The sequence below is a fragment of the Carcharodon carcharias genome, chromosome 5 (assembly GCF_017639515.1).
Source record: "Carcharodon carcharias isolate sCarCar2 chromosome 5, sCarCar2.pri, whole genome shotgun sequence".
NCBI lineage: Eukaryota > Metazoa > Chordata > Chondrichthyes > Lamniformes > Lamnidae > Carcharodon > Carcharodon carcharias.
Window position 1 is genome coordinate 131,673,404 of NC_054471.1, and position 21,512 is coordinate 131,694,915.

General features: G+C 44.2%; 1 protein-coding gene across 2 annotated transcripts in view; it reads left to right on the top strand.

Moving 5' to 3' along the window:
• The window catches only part of mcm9 (minichromosome maintenance 9 homologous recombination repair factor), a 63,054-nt gene extending 41,814 nt beyond the window's left edge, over positions 1-21,240 (top strand). For both annotated transcript variants that reach the window (XM_041188917.1, XM_041188916.1), the window contains exons 10-14: positions 12,512-12,714; positions 12,880-13,083; positions 17,453-17,535; positions 17,957-18,102; positions 19,068-21,240. In XM_041188917.1, the coding sequence (XP_041044851.1) occupies positions 12,512-12,714; positions 12,880-13,083; positions 17,453-17,535; positions 17,957-18,102; positions 19,068-20,589 (2,158 nt within the window). In that variant the 3' untranslated portion in view covers positions 20,590-21,240. The remainder of the gene's footprint in view (positions 1-12,511; positions 12,715-12,879; positions 13,084-17,452; positions 17,536-17,956; positions 18,103-19,067) is intronic.
• The last annotated feature ends 272 nt before the right edge of the window (positions 21,241-21,512 follow it).

Here is a 21,512-nt window from a genome sequence, read left to right on the forward strand (position 1 = left end):
ATAGTGAATCCACTGGCAGTAATCTTCCAAGAATCCTTAGATTCTGGAAAAGCCCCAGAGGATAGGAGAACAGCCAATGTAACACCCTTATTCAAAAAGGGAGGGAGAGAAAAAAACAGGTAACTAGAGGCCAGTTAGCTTAACATATGTCATTGGGAAAATGTTGGTGTCTATTATAAAGGATGTAATAGCAGCACATTTAGAAATACATAATCTAATCAAACAGAGTCAGCATGGCTTCATGAAAGGAAAGCAAACCTAACAAATTTATTAGAATTCTTTGAGGAGGTAACAAGCAGGATAGGTAAAGGGGGAACCAGTAGATGTAATATATTTGGATTTCCAAAAGGATTTCCAATAAAGTACCGCACATTAGACTACTTAATAAGATATGAGCCCATGGTGTTGGGGATAGTATATTAGCATGGATAGAGGATTGGCTAACTAATAGAAGACTGAGGACAGAATTTTGCCCTTGACAGGTGGGCAGGCTTGACCGACTCAGTGGCGGACGGGCAGCCGATTGCCACCGCTGAAATGGGCCGTGCCGCCATTTTGCGTGGACGGGCCAGTTAAGGCCCACCCAGCTGGTTAGTGACTCCCATGGAGAACAGGAAAATAGTTGTGGAGGCGGGCGTGCTCAGACCGCCGGGTCTAATGGGGAGCCGGCAGCCTGTTTAAAGAGTGGCCAGGCAGCCTCATTGAGGCAGTGCACCATGGCCACTCGAAGAGGGAGAGAGACTGCTGTCAGACAGCAGGAGCAGGAGGAGGGGGCAGGCTGCAGGAGAGGCCAACGGGGGGCCACTGTGCCCCTCGCTTCTCCGATGCCTACCTTGCTGTCCTCCTCCAAGAGGTGTCCAGCCGGCAGGATATTTTGTATCCAGAGGATGGGAGGAGGAGGGCCCCCCATGTCACCAACCAAGTGTGGGAGGAGTTGGGTGATGCTATGAGCGCCCATGATGATGTGCAGTGCACAGGAATGCAGTGCCACAAGAGATTCAATGATTTGTTGCGCTCTGGAAGGGTGAGTACCATGTCAGCCTTGGCCATTTGACCCAGCAGGTAGCCTTAGCCTTTGAGACACCACCACCCCCCCACGTCTTTGTGTTGTTACTGCATTGGGCATTTGGCGCATGCTACGTGGGCAAACAGATAGTGACCATGCTTACATCAGCCTTAGTGGTTGAGGAGAAGATGGGTTCTCCCCGCAGCATATGTTGGTCTTTGTCTCATTTGAGTAGTCTGGGGGCAACCTGCAGGGGATGCAGCTAGACACATACTCAGAACTCCAACACATGTGATGAGATGGTGGAAGGGGAGCCTCAAGGTGTCGTGGCCAAGAGCCACCTGCTGGCCTTGGCGCTGCACCTAGTTGCGCCTCCTTGCCATGGGCGCTAAGACCCATGTGCTAGTCAAAGTGATGGACGCCGAATGTGTCCAAGATGGCTATTGGGGGAGGGGGTTGGGACCAGCTGTACTATCTTCTGGGGACTCATCACCAGTAGTGTGGACAGGAGCCGCTGGAGGCCTCAGATGGGCTACTGTGGTTGGGGTGCGGCGTGCGCGTGCAGAGTACACGATCAGCCCCAATAAATCCTCTTCTCTGTTCTGCAGGCAAAAACTGAGCACAATCAGCCGGAGCGCCAAAGGACAGGTGGTGGGCACGCCCTGATCCAGCGCCTCAGCACCTTCAAGGAGCAGGCCATGGAGCTGGAGAGGAGGCAGGCGGCCAGGGCAGCAGGTAGTGGCGAGGCTGGGGTCCAGCGGCCAGGTATTTGAGGTCCTCAGTCTCATCTACTCTGTCTCTCACCATCCAAACCACTGATGATTGCTGCAATCGTTAATGCTGCAACACTGTTCATTCACAGACTGATACAGTCAGACGTGTGGGTCATACACAAAGCTCCTTCTTCCTCTTGAGGATGCGCTTCTCCACTATCTTCCAAAGTCGCCTTCTCCCATTTGTGACCACTATCCCCATGGCCTAACATGCCATGGCATCGCTGTTGTACAGCCAAAGACGTTTTGCATCTTAGGGGGTTGGTACCTCCACCACCCTTTCAGCCAGTGCGCCCCACATTCCTCTGTCCAAAAGGTCCTCAGCACCTCAGCTGTCAACCTCATGGCACTCAACTTAAATAAATGCTACCACGTTAGTCATCCTGCGCCAAGTGGAAATGTTGCCTTCTGCCCACCCGGTCTATGCCCCTCCTAACAGTATGAAGTTCAATAATGTGACCTGTCAATCTCCTGTGATCCACAGCAAATATCGCAAGTGTTTGCGATGTTTCCTCAGCACCGCAACTATCCAGGCCAGCATGCATCCAGGTCAGGTACCTCTGCATTCTCCCCACTCCAATGGCACATAACATGTCATGTGGCATTCCTGAGGCCATCTGACCAGCCTGTCTGTATGCACGTCCAATGTTTGGGCCTCCTCTTGACTCTTTTCCACCCCACCAATGTTCGTTTCCTTAGGGTCTTGAAGGGCGAGTGACTTATGAGACAGGGGAGGAAAAGGATGAAAGGTGTTACTAACTGTACGCTAACTGATCCACTGCCCATGTTATTAATTTCAGCATCACCACCACATGGCTGCGCCCATATGCACCGGAGCACCCCCTCCACACCTGAGGTGCAAGACGTGCAACTTGCGGCACATCATTTCAGCCGACCAGGCACAGACACAAACACTTCGGTGGGGAATTTAACATCGGCTAGTGTCCCGGGGCACAGTGGAGAGGGCACATCACATTCACTGGAGGAGATAGCACAGACAGAGAGTGCCGATGGTGCCAGCAGCCGGAGGACTGCGGGGGACCAGGCACATGCTGAGTCTGGCACTGATGATGTGCCTCTGGAGTTGTCACCAGTGCAGCAGCTGCAGGATAAGTGGCAGGAATCGTGTTTGCCCATGGCAGGGATGCATGAGGGTATGCTTCAGTTGGTCTCTGTGATGGAGGAGTCCAGGCAGAGTGCACGTGAAGGCATGAACCTCAGGGCAGAGCTTCACACTTCCTCCACTGAGAGATTGGCGACTCTCATGGAGATGGGGTTCGATCAGAAGGAAAATCTTCTGATTGGGTTACGCTCTGACCTGCAAGCCCTCACAGCGGCACTGGCCACAGGTGGTCATTCCCAATGTGGGAGAAATGGGCACCAAGCGTCAGCGCTCGGTGCCCATGCATCTGTGGTGAGCAGGGAGCTGCAATGTGACCTCATGTTGGTGCAGCAGCTGCCTGTCATCGCTGTGAGCTCGTCTCAGGGTGCTCCAGCTGAGGGCAGCAGCTCCTCCGTCCCTCTGCCAGTCAACGTTGCTTCCGTTGAGGCTGCGACAACTGGGGAGGTGCCAGTTCTGGAACTGGCCTCTCCCTCCCAGGCGGGGCCATCACAGGTTCCACGGGCCAGAGGACGCCCACCAAGGTCATTGAGGCCAACAGGACAGCAGAGTCAGCAGGCTGTCTCACAAGCCACTCCGAGCGATGGGGCAGCACCTAGATGTAGCACCTGCAAATGTAAGCATAAGGCACGTTAGGCACTCAACGGGTTTGTCACTGGTGATTTTGTGTTGGCATTAGATTAGGGAAAATATACTTATGTTTACCATAGAGACGTTTGTGTTTTATGTTGGACAGAATAAAGTCCACTATTCTGACTATGGCTGAGGGTGTTTCCTTTGTGCTTCATTTGTCTTTTTCACAAACATATCATGAGTGTTTGAGTGGACATTGATGTTTCTGTACTAGGCCCTTAGTTGCAGCTGATGAGATGGAAGATGTAGCACCTAAATGCCACGTGTGGAAGCGCCAGGCAATGCTGGTCTTGCAGATCCATGTGTGTGGAGCTAGCTGAAGGTTCATTGGATTAAATGGTCCCGGGTGTCCCTGCCTCCTTGGTATAGTAGCAGGTTGGTGTGCTGCCCCTCATCATTGCCCTGTGCCTCCTTATCCTCTGAGCCACTGCTGGATTCATCATGTGCAGCCTCATCCACTGCGTCAAAGTCTTCATCGTCAACTGCATCCCCCCTTTCCAGCGCAAGATTGTGCCGAGCACAGCATGCTACCACTATCACAGACACGATCTGGGGAGTACTGGAGTGCGCCCCCTGAGCGGTCCAGGTAACGGAAGCACATCTTGAGAAGACTGATGGCTCTCTCCACTACAGCCCTTGTGGTGCCATGGCTCCTATTGTAGCGCTGCTCAGCTTCTGTTCTTGGATAGTGGAGAGGCATCATGAGTCACCTTCGGAGGAGATAGCCCTTGTCACCCAGCAGCCAACCATCCAGCCGAGCCAGAGCACTGAAGAGCCCTGGAACCTGGGAGTGTCTGAGGATGTAGGCGTCGTGGGAGCTGCCTGGGTACCCTGCACAGTCTTGCAGAATCTGCATCCTGTGATCACACACTATCTGCACGTTCATGGAGTGGAAGCCCTTCCTGTTGACAAAGGCACTGGGCTCACCTGCTGGTGCCTTGATGGCCAGATGCATGCAGTCTATTGCACCCTGGACGCGGGGGAAGCCAGCAATGGCCGTGAAGCCTCTGGCTCACTGTGCCTAACTTGCCTGGTCGCAGTGGAAGTGGATGAATGTCAATACTTGTCTGAACAGAGCGTCTGTAACCTGCTTGACACAAGTGTGGACAGGTGATTGGGAGACACCGCAAAGATCACCCAGCAGCTCAGAAGGAGCCAGAGGCATAGAAGTGGAGAGCAACTGTGAGCTTCAGAGCCACTGGTATGGGATGTCCACTCACATAGCTAGGAGATATCTCAGGGCCAATCATCTGACAGATATAGTTGACTGTCTCCCTTAACAGTCGATGCCTCCTTCGGCACTGCACCTCAATCATATTGAGATAGCTGCTTCTGTGCCTGTATACCCTGTCAGCAGGATAGTGGCATCTTCTGTGGCCCCTTCCACCTTGGACTACCTCTTGGCCCAGAGCCCCTTGTGCCTGCGCCTGTACTCCCAAAGGTGGTTCCCCTGGAGGCTGATTGTCCAGTCTTGGCCTCCTCCTTATTCTATCCCTCCCTTCCTCCTCAGAGGAGCTGCCTCCAGTGGAGATCACAGCATCACAAAATCACACAGTGCAGAAGAGGCCCTTCGGCCCATCGAGTCTGCACTGACACATGAGAAACACTGTCCCATATATCTTTTTCAGAACCCATACCCCCAGGCTAAATGGAGGCCTCCGGAAAGCTGTAGGCCCAAGAAAGATTACTGTCTGCAGACTGGTTTCACAGTACACAAAAAGCTCTTGGAAATCGATGTGAACTGTTAACAATCACACAGGCAACTTTAAAACACTTTGTGCATTAAATACATCATGGAAAACATGAACAACCCCTCTGAGTCCACATATCCCGACATTGCATGAGTTTTAATAAAAATCTCCTACCAGCCTGCCCATTGGGCTGTGCATCGAGCCGAAGTTTGCACGGGCCCCTCAAAATCGTCGACAATTGGCAAGTTAAGGGCCTTAATGAAGCCTTTAATTAATGGCGGGCATGCGTCCCACTGCTGTGCGCGCCCACCGACCGAAATATCGCGATGCCGCACACAACCTGATCCGCCACCTGCACGTCAGCCAGAAAATTCTGCCCAGAGAGTTGGGATAAGGGGGACATTTTCAGGATGGCACCCTGTAACTAGTGGAGTGCCACAGGCATCAGTGCTAGGGCCTCAATTATTTACAATATATATTAATGACTTGGATGAGAGAAGTGAATGTTCTATTGCCAAGTTTGTGGATGACACAAAAATAGGTGGGAAGGCAAGTTGTGAGGATGACACAAGGAGTCTACAGAGGGATATAGACAGGTTAAGTGAGTGGGCAAAAACTTGGCAGATGGAATATAATGTGGGAAAATGTGAGGTTATGCAGTTTGGCAAGAAGAATAGAGGAGCTGAATATTATTTAAATGGAGAAAGACTGCAGAAGGCAGCGGCACGGTGGGATTTGGGAGTCCTTGTGCGTGAATCCCAAAAAGCTAACATACAAGATCAGTAGGTAACAGAGAAGACAAATGAAATGTTGGCCTTTATTTCAAAGGGAATAAAGTATAAAAATAGGGAAGTCTTGCTAAAACTATACAAGGCACTAGTTAGACCACACCTAGAATACTGTGAACAATTTTGCCCCCCTTATCTAAGGAAAGATATACTGGCATTGGAGGCAGAAGGTTCAGTAGGTTGATCCTGGGTATGGAGGGATTTTCTTATGAGAAGAGGTTGAGTAGGTTGGGCTTTTACTCAATGGAGTTTAGAAGAATGAGAGGCGACCTTATTGAAACATGTAAGATTCTTAGGGTGCTTGACAGGGTAGATGCTGAGAGGTTGTTTCCCCTTGTGGGAGAGTCTAGACCGGAGGGCATAATTTCAGAGTAAGGGGGGCCCATGTAAAACAAAGATGAGGAAGAATTTCTCCTCTCAGCTGTAGAGGCTGGGTCGTTCAGTATATTCAAAACTAAAAAAGACAGATTTTTAATTAGTAGGGGAATCAAGGGTTATGGGGAAAAGGCAGGAAAGCCATGATCTCATTGAATGGCAGATCAGACTCGATGGGCCGAATGGCTTATTTCTGCTTCTACGTCTTAGGGTCTTATGCTCACTGTCCCGTCTTTACCTTCACCCTAAGTATACCAAAATCTATGCCCTTGTCACATCCAAGCATAGTTTTTCCAACATTCTACTTGTTGGTTTCCCAAGCTTCAGTATATCCGGCATTCTCATGGTCACATCCTGGAGTGACTCTTGCATACTCATCACTTCTGTTCTCCTAAATCTTTGTGGTTTCTAGTTCTCAGTTAGTCATTTGGTTGTATAGAACTGGAATATTGCTGAAAAAGAGACACGTCTTACACTCATCAAGAATTCACTTCACAAGAATACCAATATAAGGGGGAAAATAATAATTTATACTATATGTGAAGAGAGCGCTGATTGGTTGGCAAGTGGCCTTGCCATGGAGAATGCACCGCATGGTGACTGCCAGTTAACTGCCAGGCATTATTTGAAATTTAAACCAGGCAGCTTGACCCTGATTGCTCAAAACATTGCCCTGAGGAATGAGTCAGTGAATGGCTGTCACTTATTTTGTTTAGTTGAAACAGGTGCAGTGTATGTATATGTTGTTTCTGTCTGAAAAGAACAGGGCCCTGACAATATCTGTAGCTTCCAGTACACACAAGTGCACCACACTGCGAGGCCGACTGACACTCTTAAATTGGTTGTCAGCGAAATTTTTAGCATGCTGAGGATTATTTAGTAAATGTTGTCCAATCGTGGAATCACATCTGATGTTGGATACTGGTATTTGAATTTTGCAAGCACGGTCTGCTTGGCTACGGTCTGCACCCTGCCCGTTGTGAACAGCAGCTGAGACATACTGTTTGATACAATCCGCCAGTCTTTGGAACGAATGGCCGACCTAGCATCACACTGGCACTGAAATTCATGCACCACATTACTCATTTATGTGATAGGCAGAACATTTTTTTGGCTTGATGGCAGCATCCTGTTAGTGGCAATTACCACTCGTGTTGCTACTGCATAGTAGCAGCGTGAAACAGCTAGCTTCATTTGTTGTTCAAATTTTTGAGATACCTTGCCCATCCAAGGTAATCAGAAGTAGACTGGGCACTTTTCAGGGCCAAAAGTGATGACCTTAGGCCCTCATGAGATTGCATGATATACTGCGCGAAATAATCTGATCAGAGTAGCCATTATCCTCCAAGATTCCTTTGATGTGCCCCATACAATGTGGTGAAGAGCAGTGGGAAGCCAGGGGATTGGGAAGCCTACAAAGACCAACAGAGGACAACTAAAAATGAAATAAGGAGGGAGAAGATTAAATATGAGGGTAAACTAGCCAATAATATAAAAGAAGATTGCAAGAGTATTTTTAGATATATAAAGGGTAAGAGAGAGGCAAAAGTGGACATTGGGCCGCTAGAAAATGATGCTGGAGAAGTAGTAGTGGGGAACAAAGAAATGGTGGAGGAACTGAATAGGTACTTTGCATCAGTCTTCACAGTGGAAGACACGAATGACATCCCCAAAGTTCAAGAGAGTCGGGGGGGCAGAGGTGAGTATGGTGGCCATTACCAAGGAGAAGGTGCTAGGAAAACTGAAAGGTCTGAAGGTGGATAAATCACCTGGACCAGATGGATTACACCCCAGAGTTCTGAAGGAGATAGCTGAAGAGATAGTGGAGTCATTAGTGGTGATCTTTCAGGAATCACTGGAGTCAGGGAGGGTCCCAGAGGACTGGAAAATTGCTAATGTAACCCCCCTGTTTAAGAAGGGAGTGAGGCAAAAGATGGGAAATTGCAGGCTGATTAGCCTGACCTCGCTCGTTGGTAAGATTTTAGAGTCCATTATTAAGGATGATATTTCAGAATACTTGGAAGTGCATGGTAAAATTGGGCAAAGTCAGCATGGTTTCATCAAGGGGAGGTCATGCCTGACAAATCTGTTAGAATTCTTTGAGGAGGTAACAAATAGGTTAGACAAAGGAGAGCCAATGTATGTTATCTACCTGGACTTCCAGAAGGCCTTTGACAAGATGCCGCACAGGAGGTTGCTCAGTAAGATAAGAGCCCATGGTGTTAGAGGCAAGGTACTAGCATGGATAGAAGATTGGCTGTCAGACAGGAGGCAAAGAGTGGGGATAAGGAGGTCCTTCTCAGGATGGCAGCCGGAGACTAGTGGAGCTCCGCAGGGGTCAGTGTTGGGACCACAACTTTTCACTTTATACATTAATGATCTAGATGAAGGAACTGAGGGCATCCTGGCTAAGTTTGCAGATGATACAAAGATAAGTGGAGGGACAGGTAGTATTGAGGAGGCGGGGAGGCTGCAGAAGGATTTGGACAGGTTAGGAGAATGGGCAAAGAAGTGGCAGATGGAATACAACGTGGGGAAGTGTGAGGTCATACACTGTGGTAGGAAGAATAGAGGCATAGACTATTTTCTAAATGGGGAGAGAATTCAGAAATCTGGAGTGCAAAGGGACTTGGGAGTCCTAGTCCAGGATTCTCTTAAGGTTAACTTGCAGGTTGAGTCGGTAGTTAGGAAAGCAAATGCAATGTTGGCATTTATTTCGAGAGGACTAGAATATAAAATCAGGTATGTGCTGCTGAGGCTTTATAAGGCTCTGGTCAGACCACATTTAGAATATTGTGAGCAATTTTGGACCCCGTAGCTCAGGGAGGATGTGCTGGCCTTGGAGAGGGTCCAGAGGAGGTTCACAAGAATGATCCCAGGAATGAAAGGCTTAACATATGAGGAATGTTTGAGGACTCTGGGTCTATACTCGATGGAGTTTAGAAGGATGAGGGGGGATCTGATTGAAACTTACAGAATACTGGAAGGCCTGGATAGCGTGGACATGGGGAAGATGTTTCCATTAGTAGGAGAGACTAGGACCTGAGGGCACAGCCTCAGAGTAAAGGGAAGACCTTTTAGAACAGAGATGAGGAGAAACTTCTTTAGCCAGAGAGTGATGAATCTATGGAATTTATTGCCACGGAAGGCTGTGGAGGCCAGGTCATTGAGTGTATTTAAGACCGAGATAGATAGGTTCTTGATTGGTAAAGGGATCAAAGGTTATAGGGAGAGGGCGGGAGAATGGGGTTGAGAAACTTATCAGCCATGATTGAATGGCGGAGCAGACTCGATGGGCCGAATGGCCTAATTTCTGCTCCTTTGTCTTATGGTCTTATTTCAACATCAAGCTTGCATGGTGAGCTCGGGCCCTTTTAACAAGGTTGCCAATGAGACCAATCTTACACAGTTCCACATGCCTGTGTTTGTAAAACTCAGAACACAGTGTACAACATTAGATGTGATTCTGTGATTGGACAACATTTGCTAAATAATTCTAAGTGCGCTAATAATTACACTGACCACTAATTTAAAATTATCAGTCGGGCTCACAATGTGGCACATTTGCACACACTGGAAGCTCCATATATTAATACACAGGGCTCTGTCCTTTGCAGACAGAAAGAACATGTAAATACGTTGTGCCTGTTTCAGCTAAACAAAATAAGTGACAGCCATTCAATGAAGCATTCCTCAGGGCAATGCCTTGACCAATCAGGGTCAAGCTGCCTGGTTTAAATTTCAAACAATGCAGTCACCATCAGTGAAGCATTTGCCAATGGCAATGCCACTTTCTAACCAATCAACACTCTCCTCACATACAGTATAAATTGTTGTTTTCCCCTTATATTGGTATTCTTACGAGTGTCCTGATGAGTGCAAGACAAAAAGCTTAGACATGTCTCTTTTTTTCAGCAATACTCAAGTTCTTCATTTATAAATCCTTCCATAACTTCCTTCAAAACCAATATTGCAGTCTGTTCCAGCTCTACATCCCTGCTCAGACACTCTGCTTTTTGGACTCTGAGCCACCATGGCCTTGCTGTTCTTACTCTCCACCATCAGCAGCAGTATACTTGATCACAACAGATCTCTTCCTAAACCTTTCCTCTTACTACATTTCTCTTTGTATTTAAAAAAATATCCTTTAAAACCTACTTCTTTGATTACCTCTTTGGAAACTTTGCCTGATTCAACCCTCTACTTCTACCCAGCTTTGACTCTTAATTTTGAAGGGCTATGGGGTGGTTCACTTCACATTAGCTGTAATTTTAACAAATATTTTTTAGAATATTTTGAATAGGTAGCTTTTCAATGTTACAGTAATGAGATAATTTTGGATAATAAATTGCTTCCTTCACGACCCTGGCCTGAAGTGTGTACTGAGACATTGGGCTGGATTTTCCTCTTTGAGGTAGATTTAGGGAGATTTCCAGATGTTGCGACCCCACCTCCTACCCAGCAATTCCTGCTAGTGCTATTCTCATCATGGGGAGGAAAGAGGGGGAGGCTTTGGGTTAGGCCTGAGATGGAGATGGAGACAGAGGTGGAGCTAGGCCAAATCCGAGGCGGCCAGGTTAAAGGCCCACCTCTGTTTGCTGAGATATTGGCCTAGTTCTGGAGATCAGTGTGAGGCCCCCATAACTCTCACGCTTCAAACCCACATCCCCTACCCCCTCATCCCCCCCATACCTCCATCTCCCCCTCAACCCCTACTCCTCCCATTACTCCCACATCCTCCCTCAACCCACACACTCTCCCAAACCCCCTGTCCCTTGTCACCATACCTCCTACCCTGACACCACTTTAACCCATATACCCCTTACCCCCATGCACCCTCAAACTCCTCCATTCCCCCTTACCTCTGATATTTGCCAACCCATCCAACTCGCTCACTCAGTATCCACTAACTCACAGAACTCACCCCTAGCATAACATTTGGAAGCCTTTGAAAAGCTTATAAACCTTCCAAAATAAGCAAACATTATTTGAATAGGCACTTAAAAGATCATTATCCCCTTAGAAGTTTATAAAGTTTGCCTATTATGACAGATTTATTTGAATAGCCATTTTAAAAACCATTATCTTCTTAGAAGCTCATAAATTTGTCAAGCGAACAAACACACATTCCCCTTGTAAACAAACACCACTGAGAAGAATCTATTTGTGGTTTGAAAGGCAGCCAAGCATTTATAATGACATTCTATTAAACAACTGTTTTAACAAGCCTACCTGAGCAGAATCCTTTGGAGCCTTTGAACACAGCCATAAACTCAGCCACCTGTCAAAGCATTGAAACAGCCAAACAGATGGCTGAGCTGAAGTTCCAGGAGAAAACGAAAGCAATGGCAACATTTCACACAGTCAGATGTGGATTTCAAACTGTACAATGCAGAATAACAATTCATTCAGTGGATAGTCTACTCTAATGTATCTGACTAGTTTTTCACCTTCACGTTGCTATTCTTTCCCTTGTCAGCTTGCCATTTGTCAGAAGTGACAACCTGATGATCATATTATTTAATGGTAATTTACATTTTCAAATCAAAACCCAATCATCGCTCACTGTGGTAAAAACAGATATAATATATGATGCAGCATTTCATAATGACGTGAAGTAGGCAACACCATTTTCACTTAGCTTTCGTATGGTTCCTGCCTCAACCCTGATTCAGTCATGGTCCTCAACACTTCTATCCTGTTGTGATTTAGGTGGCGTACCAAAACCCACCCTCCTCTATCAAAATTGCGGAAGTTCAGAAATGTCCACTTCCGCAGTGGTGCTGACAATGTCGGTACAGCTGTGAGCAAGCTCATGACCGCCCTCATCCCACACTGGTGAAAATTGCCAGTGACAGAAACTGAAACCAGAATCCTGGATTTGGGTCCCGCCTGCCATTTTTGAAATCTGCCCGACACATAAGACCCATGTTGTGATGGGAAAACCAGTGAGGTACCATATAAAAAAAAACTTTGCTACAATTATAACTGGTTTCTATACAAGAACTTGGGATGTGAGTAACAATTCCACTAAAATTGTATTTAAAAAGTGTAAACAGGACTTTTTCTACAAGCAGTATTCTAACATAATGGATTAATGCTAACCATCTTTTCTACACATTTAGCCTAGTGTGCAAGCTCAACACAAGAACCACTGTACTAGCAGCTACAAATCCAAAAGGCCAGTATGATCCCAATGAATCTATTACTGTTAATACGGCACTTGCCAGCCCACTCCTGAGCAGATTTGATCTGGTATTGGTACTCCTGGACACCAAAAATGAAGAATGGGACAAAGTTATAGCTTCTTTCATTCTGGAAAACAAAGGTCTGCATTTAAGATCAAATAAATCTATTTTTCTTCCTTTTTTCGTGATTTTATTTAATATGTTTGCGATGACATTTTAATCATTTTAACAAATATTTGCCAGTTTCATAAAATATTTTGTATTAATTATAGAGCAACATATCTTATGTTCATAAAATTATTTAGCATGCCCAACCATCTCTGAAAAATTGTGGAGTATGGAGAAAATGAAAACCTACTTCTGTCTCATCAAAACTTTACAACCTAAAATTTCTGGCGAAGCAAATAAAATCCTTGTGAAGTATTACCAAGTCCAACGTCAAAGTGGGTTCAGAAATGCAGCAAGAACCACAATACGCATGCTCGAGAGCCTGGTCCGTTTAGCTGAAGGTAAGATTCTTTGGATTTTTAATAATCAATTCAGTTTCTGTGGATATACGTGTATCTTTTCTGAATAATTTTGTAATACACCTTAATATAAATACAGCACATAGGAAGACAGACAGTAATTAGCCGTACTTTGAAATGCTTGTGACGTACAGTTGTTCCTCTGCACAAAAAGAACTGTTCTTTTGATGCAACAATGAGATGTTTGTGATAATTGGAAAGATTCCTACTTTTATGGTATGTTTGAAAACTGCCTAGTGCATAGCTTCACTATCAAACCCTGGATGATAAGATTGAGGTTATGACAATTTTTCATGCAGCAACCTTTCTTCTCCCAACATTAAACTGAGGTGGTGTTTCATTTTCTAAAATGCCAATGGCTCGTTTGTTTGCTTACATGAACATCGGCTTTGTAGTGAAGATGTAATTATTGAATAGAGGCTTTAGCTCCTTGAGCATTGATTCTAATAATCTTTTTTTTTAAACACTGTGTGGTTTGCAAAGATCACAACTGTTTAACAGACCATTAAAATCGCCTTGTGCAACTGTTCCTTCAGTCATGTTCTGCATCCGCCCTCACGCCTTCTCCTCCCTCCCAGAAACATGATAGGGTCCCCCTTGTCCTCACTTATCACCCCACCAGCCTCTGCATTCAAAGGATCATCCTCCGCCATTTCCACCAACTCCAGCGTGATGCCACCACCAAACACATCTTCCCTTCAACCCCTGTCGGCTTTCTGTAGGGATCGTTCCCTCCGGGACACCCTGGTCCACTCCTCCATCACCCCCTACTCCTCAACCCCCACCTATGGCACCACCCCATGCCCACGCAAAAGATGTAAAACCTGCCCCTTCACTTCCTCTCTCGTCACTGTCCAAGGGCCCAAACACTCCTTTCAAGTGAAGCAGCATTTCACTGGCATTTCCCCCAACTTAGTCTACTATATTCGTTGCTCCCAATGTGGTCTCCTCTACATTTGAGAGACCAAACGTAAACTGGGTGACCGCTTTGCAGAACTCCTGCGGTCTGTCCACAAGAATGACCCAAACCTCCCTGTCGCTTGCCATTTTAACACTCCACCCTGCTCTCTTGCCCACATGTCTGTCCTTGGCTTGCTGCATTGTTCCAGTGAAGCCCAACGCAAACTGGAGGAACAACACCTCATCTTCCGACTAGGCACTTTACAGCCTTCTGGACTGAATATTGAATTCAACAACTTTAGGTCCTGAACTCCCTCCTCCATCCCCACCCCCTTTCTGTTTCTTCCCCCTTCCTTTTGTTTTTTCCAATAAATTATATAGATTTTTCTTTTCCCACCTATTTCCATTATTTTTAAATATTTTTAAATCTTTTATGCTCTCCCCACCCCCACTAGAGCTATACCTTAATTCCCCAACCATCCATTCTTAATTTAGTACATTCGTTTAGATATATATCACCAACTTCAACACCTATGTGTTCTTTTGTTCTGTTGTCTGTGACATCTTTTGATGATCTGCTTCTATTACTGCTTGCTTGTCCCTACAACCACACCCCCCTCTCCACTTCTCTCTCCCCACCCAACACCCACCCTGCCCCCACACACACACGCCTTAAACCAGCTTATATTTCACCCCTTCCTTGGATTCACCTAGTTCTGTTGAAGGGTCATGAGGACTCGAAACGTCAACTCTTTTCTTCTCCGCCGATGCTACCAGACCTGCTGAGTTTTTCCAAGTAATTCTGTTTTTGTTTTGGATTTCCAGCATCCGCAATTTTCTGTTTTTATGTTCTGCATGGTGCTGCTGCTACATGATGCCACTGTTACCCATTTAGTTGTCAAGAGCATGACTCTGTTGGGTTTCAATTGCATGCACAAAGCATTAATTTTACTTCTCACTCGCTGTCTGTGAAAATCTCTCACTCCCCATGTTACTCAGTGCTGCAAAGCAGCACAGCCCCAATTTTGAATTAAATGGGGTTGTGTTGGCCATGCCAGCATCAGAAGCGCAGAGGGGAGGCCACATCAAACTTTGCAAGGAGACTTCCTCACGTTAATTTGAATAAGTTGCTGGCACATATAATGATGACTGAAAGAGTTTGGCCTATACCATATTTGGCTGTGGAGCACAAAATTTACAGGGATAACAGGTCATTAAGTGCTGCAGCTTGCTGTTAAAGGGTGCATTTTGTTGGTGACAAAGAAGTGGACTAATTGTTCAAAAGAAAGCAATGGAGGCCCATGGGCATTTCCCTTTGCTTCTGTATCATCGGAGGTACACCAGAGGAACTGCAGACAAGATATTGATGTTTGTTTCTGATGTGGTTGCAGTGGATGAGGCAGTGATTGGCGGAGTAGTATCATAAAAAGCTCACCACAAACTCTCAGCTAGACCATTTGTTTGGCTATTTTGCCAATGAACGTGGTGATCATGATGTCAGCATGGTTTAATGGTAACACTTTTATCTCTGAGACAAAAGGTCATGGGTTCATGCCCCACTCCAGGGGCAGAAGTTTTTGGTCGGCGGGTGGGCAAGTGCCCAACCTACTCGAGCATGAAATGATGCGCATTGACGTTGGCCGAGCATGCCGACATCAACACGCAGTCACGCAATGGTTTGATCAGCGGGCGCGTGCCAGAATCGGCAGCGCGCCTGCAGACAATGAAAAGGTCTGTTAAGGCCATTGAATTGTCAATTAAATTAAACTTTTCGCTGCCCGTCCAATCTAACGGTTGATGGGCAGGCGAAAGGGCAAAGCAGCCTTTGCATTTTTTTTGGAAACCTCATCCATGAGCAGGATGAGGTTTCCAAAAGCAAATAATAATAAAATAAAAGTTTTAAAATTTAATTAATAACATGTCCCTGCTCATGGCTCATGTGACAGAGCCACATGAGGGGACATGTTTCATTAAATTTTTATTTTCTTCATTTTCTTGAGGCAGCTCTGTGCCTTAGGGATTGAAGCACTCTTTCGTGCGCATGTGCGAAGTTCGTGCTCGGCCTGCTTGCCCTTCTTCCCCCGCCCACACAGGCAGCGCTCAGCACTGCCGCTCGCATTTCATGCTGGGTGAGCCTTAATTGGCCCTCTCACATGAAATCGTGGCCCAGTCCCGATCGCAGGTCACAATCGGCTTCCTGACCGTTCCCGCCCACCAAGGGCAAAATTCTGCCCCAGGACTTAAGCATGTTGTTTAGGTGAACACTTGAGGGCAGCACTCATCAAATGCTGCATTGTTAGAGGTGGTCCTTTTAAAATTGCCTTTTTGAACTGAGGCCCCATATATTAGCCTGCTGCATCATGGAAGAAGCTGGTATTCTGTGGCAAGTGGCTCACCTTCTGACTCCTTAAAGCCTCTCTGCAAGTAATAGTCATGAAATTTAAGTGGCTGGTCCACCTGAGGTTCTAGCCAAAGGTCAGCCCTCCACACCTCCAGTGAGTTGATAGTGAGGGAATTGGTGATGGAAATGTCATTGACTGTCAGAAGGAAGTCATTAGGTTCTCTCTCATTGCAACTGATCTTTTCCTGGTCCTTGTGTGCTTCGTATGTTGCTTAGCACTTGCCAACCCAAGCCTGGATGTTATCTAAATTAGGCATGGACTGCTTCATTTGCTTCATTTATCTTTTGATTTATATCACCGTTATAGATGTTGTAATGCATGAGCCACATACACATAGCTACTGTAGCTGCCATGATGAATGGAATAAGGTTATATAAAACTGCCCTCATTTGCTCCATACACTTTACTGCTAAATTCCAGACAGTGGTCACATATTTAAATTACATTCTTATCCGGGTCCTTTGCTTACAAGGCAGCAGTAATTTCACTCTCGGGTTACATCCATGAACTAAAGTGAGACCAATAATTAGTAAGAACCTTTAGCTATGAGAAAACATTTCTCTCCAAAATGGATAGTAGCAAAAATAATAAACAAATCTGAGATGGCTTTCAATTGAGATAAACTCCGTCAAATGTGCTCACTATTTGTATATTTCCTGAACTCGTAAATGAGTGTTGAGGATAATTTGTGTGGGTTCTCATTGTTGTGAAAGGGTATATTCAAATAGGTCAAGCCTTTAATAATTTATGTTTCAATATAGCAAAACATTTTGGAAACTGCCAGGCTCCAAAAAAAGTAATGAAAGCCCTACAGGTTTTTTTTATTTTTAATCCAAGCAGTAATGAGGAACGATTCCTCTGTGTGTTCAGATGCAGTTAAAATGTAAACGTGTTCTTTACAGAATTAATTACAGGTAATAGAGAAAATTTCCCTCCACTGCATTTACAAAGCATAATTGTTTGCTGGTATATTTAAGTGATGTAAGTTAAATTAGGTTGTACTTATATTATGGTCTGTTTTCCATTTCTTCACAAAAACTGTTTTTCAGCTCATGCAAGGCTGATGTTTAGAGATACAGTAACTGTTGAAGATGCCATCACAGTGATCTCTGTAATGGAGTCTTCCATGCAGGTATGCATTCGTTACAAAGGATTAAAAACATTTTTATATTGAAATGAGAATAAAAACGGTCATGCATGCGAATGACAGATAGTCGTAAGGTCAGTGCACTATACCCTGACACACAATTGAAATTGCAAACCAGATTCATTTCAATAAAGTAAAATCAACAGAACATATTTCCTTTGCATCCACTTTTTGGAATTTATAGTTGATACATTTTCATTTTTAATAAGTCACATTTAAAAAATGCTGGATTCAGACCAAATTAATTATTTTGATATACCGCAGGGTACAGGGGGTAGGGAGATTGATTTAAATGGTGCAGGAAGCTTGTTTGATACTGAGGCAGGATAGATTTGAAGGGTCGGCTGACCTTGTTTAGTTTATGTATGTGCATATTGTTAAAAGTGCTGATGCTTCTCATTTCCAGGGAGGTGCTCTACTTGGTGGTGTGAATGCACTGCACACTTCCTTTCCAGAAAACCCAAAAGAGCAGTACAAAATGCAATGTGAACTGTTACTAGAAAGACTGGGTCTAAATGACATTCTCCATCAAGAGCTACAGAGACTTGACAGGTAAAATGTCAGACTTGGCCCAGGGGAGGCTGAGAAAGATTACGAGGATTTACTTTATTTGTTTAGCAAATTTGATATTTGGTTATTTATTAAAAATAAAGAAAAATAACCAATATCCCTTGATTAGGCATTAAGTATTGTCAGAGGAGGATCTATTAACTGTTAACCCATTGGAATTTATTAATGACCTAGTTGTTGGCAGAATATCATAAGAATGATTTCAAACTGCTTTGGAACCAAAGAAAGAAATAAGTATCAAAATCTTGAATTTGTTGCACTTTTATTTTACATCTTTTGCTCCCTTAATAGAGATACTCAAAATGTTTACAGATAAAAACATGAAGCAGCTTTGCAATGCATCAGTCTCTGCTCACCAGAGAATGCCCTGAATAACTTGACTCTGACATTTTGATGAGGCCTGCGGCATTTACATGTGGGAGCTCATGTGTTGCATTCAATTGCAATAGTGCAGTTGTACTCTGCTGTTTTAAACTGATTAATGTGCAATTAGGTAAAGCAGAGCTTTCCTTTTGGGGAAAAAAATACTCTATGTACATCGGAATTTGAAGGCTGATTTTAATTTTCAGTGATAGAGTTAATCGGGCGGCAGTAGATCAACTGCCTGTTGTACACCTCACCTGAGTTTCTATAACATTGACCTTTGACTGACCTACTTCCCAATTATCCCACCCGCTGGAAGTTCCATTCAGCCCTTTGGTGCTGATGTGGATATAGAATCAAATATATATAAGAAAACTGGTTTTGTAACTGTTACATCACCTAAGTGTTTATTTTTTTAAAAACTGGGAAGATCATCAGTTTAATTCAGTGTTTTACATAACATTTAGTTGGGGGTTAGTTAGAGAATTCTTTGTTTTTGATTAGATACCAATTTATGTGAATGCAGCTAAAACTTTGTTACATCTGTGAATGTATTTTATGACAATGTGAATGTTTTCTTTCAGAGTTCTGAATGAAAAAGGGCATCAGCTACCTACTGGATGTACAAATTCTAGTGACAAGTCTGATCAGTTTTCTGATTCTGCTCTTCATTCAAAAAGTGATGACGTGAAGTCCAGTGCAGTTCAAGATGTTGATCAAGCTGACAGTGGTCTGACCTGGTTTGTTGATTTTCAAAGTGAAAATCATGAGACAGAGCCAAAAGGATATGAAGTTGCACAGAACAAAGCTGCCACGAAAGAAATGCCATCAGAAAATTCTTATCAAAGCCTTTTCCCTAAACTAAGTGCCAATCCACCGCCAATAAAAATTGCATTGGGAAATGCAACAAATGCAAATACTTCTAACAGCATTTTACAACCTGAAAGTTCTCGTGGTCCAAATCATGTGAGTTCTGCTGGTCCAGCCATTGAAAATTCAGAAATTGATAAAACTGCTTTCACTGACTACTTAAAAAGACCGGCAAATTCTGAGATTTGTGCTACTTCAGACACATCTAGTTCTGCTGTAACAGTGCGGGTATCAAAAAAGCTTCATGCTTCCCGGGTTTCACAAAGTGGAGTGTTGTACAAAAGTGACAAAGCTCTTGGCAAACATCACTCAATTGAATTAAGTCAAACTAGTGCACTTTCTATTCTAGCTAACACTTGTTCAGATGATCTCTGTACATTAAATGGTGGCAGTTCAGACCAAGGTTCTTCACGTGGAATGCAGGCTGCAGCAAATAAGTCAATACATCCACTTGGAACAAAGAATGCAGTACAGGAAAGTGACACTGTACCCCCAGACTCTGAAACTCATAGGAATTCTAACCATCTACTGACCAAACTGAAAACTTTTGCATTCAAACCAAAGCAGAAACTAAGACATTCAGTTGTAGATAATTCTACTTCTGAGTCTTTGATGCTGCGTCCTGACACTGCTAGAGTTGGGGAATTAAATACTCAATCGGTGTATGCTTCTGAACAGCTAACACAAGCCAGAAATCGTGGTGAAAGTCCCCAAACAGTGCATGCTTGTACCTCTGAAAGTAGATTCCCACACAAAATGAAAAGCAAAGGACCATGTGTTATTGACTGCAATGGAACAGAATCATCCTTCGAATTGCATAAGACTTTAAATACCACACACGACGTACAAAAATTGACATTGCATGAATCAAAATCTTCACTTTCTGCAGAGCCCAAAACTGACCAACAAACTAGCCGAGGTTCAGCTATGGCAAGCCAGGGGAAAGTGGCCTCCAGTACATTAGCAAAACTGGCTAGTTTCTCTTTTAGTCCACCTTCTGAAAAGAAAACTGAAAAGAACACAACTGAAAAGGTTGTGCAGCTGAATAGTGTGGCACAAAATTCAGATACTGACTCTGCGGCATCATCTAGAAAGAGGAAGACCTTTGGATTTCCATCAGCTGGTTCTATGGCAGGTGTTATGAGCAAGTACCTCTTTTCTACTGATGAGTTGGAAGATGATTGTATTCTGGATTTTGACTGGGATGAAGAAGCAAGGAAAAAACCCAGAGCATAATTGGTGTCTTTCAGGTGTGCACCACAGTGACTCTCTTTAAAAATATATGCCTTTTTCCCCACCTTTTGTGACTAACCCATCTGAAACTACAAACACAGTGGTGCATCCCACTGTCAGAATTTAATATCACCTGCTTGAAAAGAAAAATTGTCTATTTCATAAGAGATAGATCCAATGTTGGAAGAAACAATTGTTAAAAAGCTAACATTCTGTACCTAACTATTGAGACATTTTTTAAATATGCGCTCCTGACTGAAAATTCTGTTCAGGCATATGCATAATTTCCTCGTACATGCATCCGGTATGCAAAGTTGCACACCAGCACATATTTGTAAAATGTCTAAAAAGAGGCAAAGGAAATGAGCTGAATTGATTCAACCCATCTGAAATTCTCTGATAGTAGTTGATTATTAACTACCGCCAGACAAAGTTGTAAATAAGATGCTACAAACAAGATATTTATTTTGTTCATTTTGAAAACTTTTTTTTTGCAAAATAACAAATCAATCAGTCGCATTCAGTGAACCCCAGATCATTATGTAACTGCAATTTTTTTTTGCTGAAAAATTATAAATGAAATAAACAATTCTTTTTTGGTATTTGGTGTTGGGAAAGACACCAAATATTGTATTAAAAGGACACTTGATTCCAGGATGGCGTAAAGCATTTTGTTGTTACATTCTCACTGACATTTACTTAACTGATTTTTTTTGCTGTCATGACATCTCCTCCTTCCTCATAAGAATTGTTGCTAAATTAACCAATTCAGCAATGATATCTACTCACATTCTTTAGTTTGTGAAAAAGTATACCAAGAAAAAGTGGACCAACATCTCATTAGTTTATATTGCAGTTTTTCCAACTAAACTTCCTTAGGGGGGCCACTGCAGGTATAGCTGAAAATGGCAGCCAAAGGGAGAAAT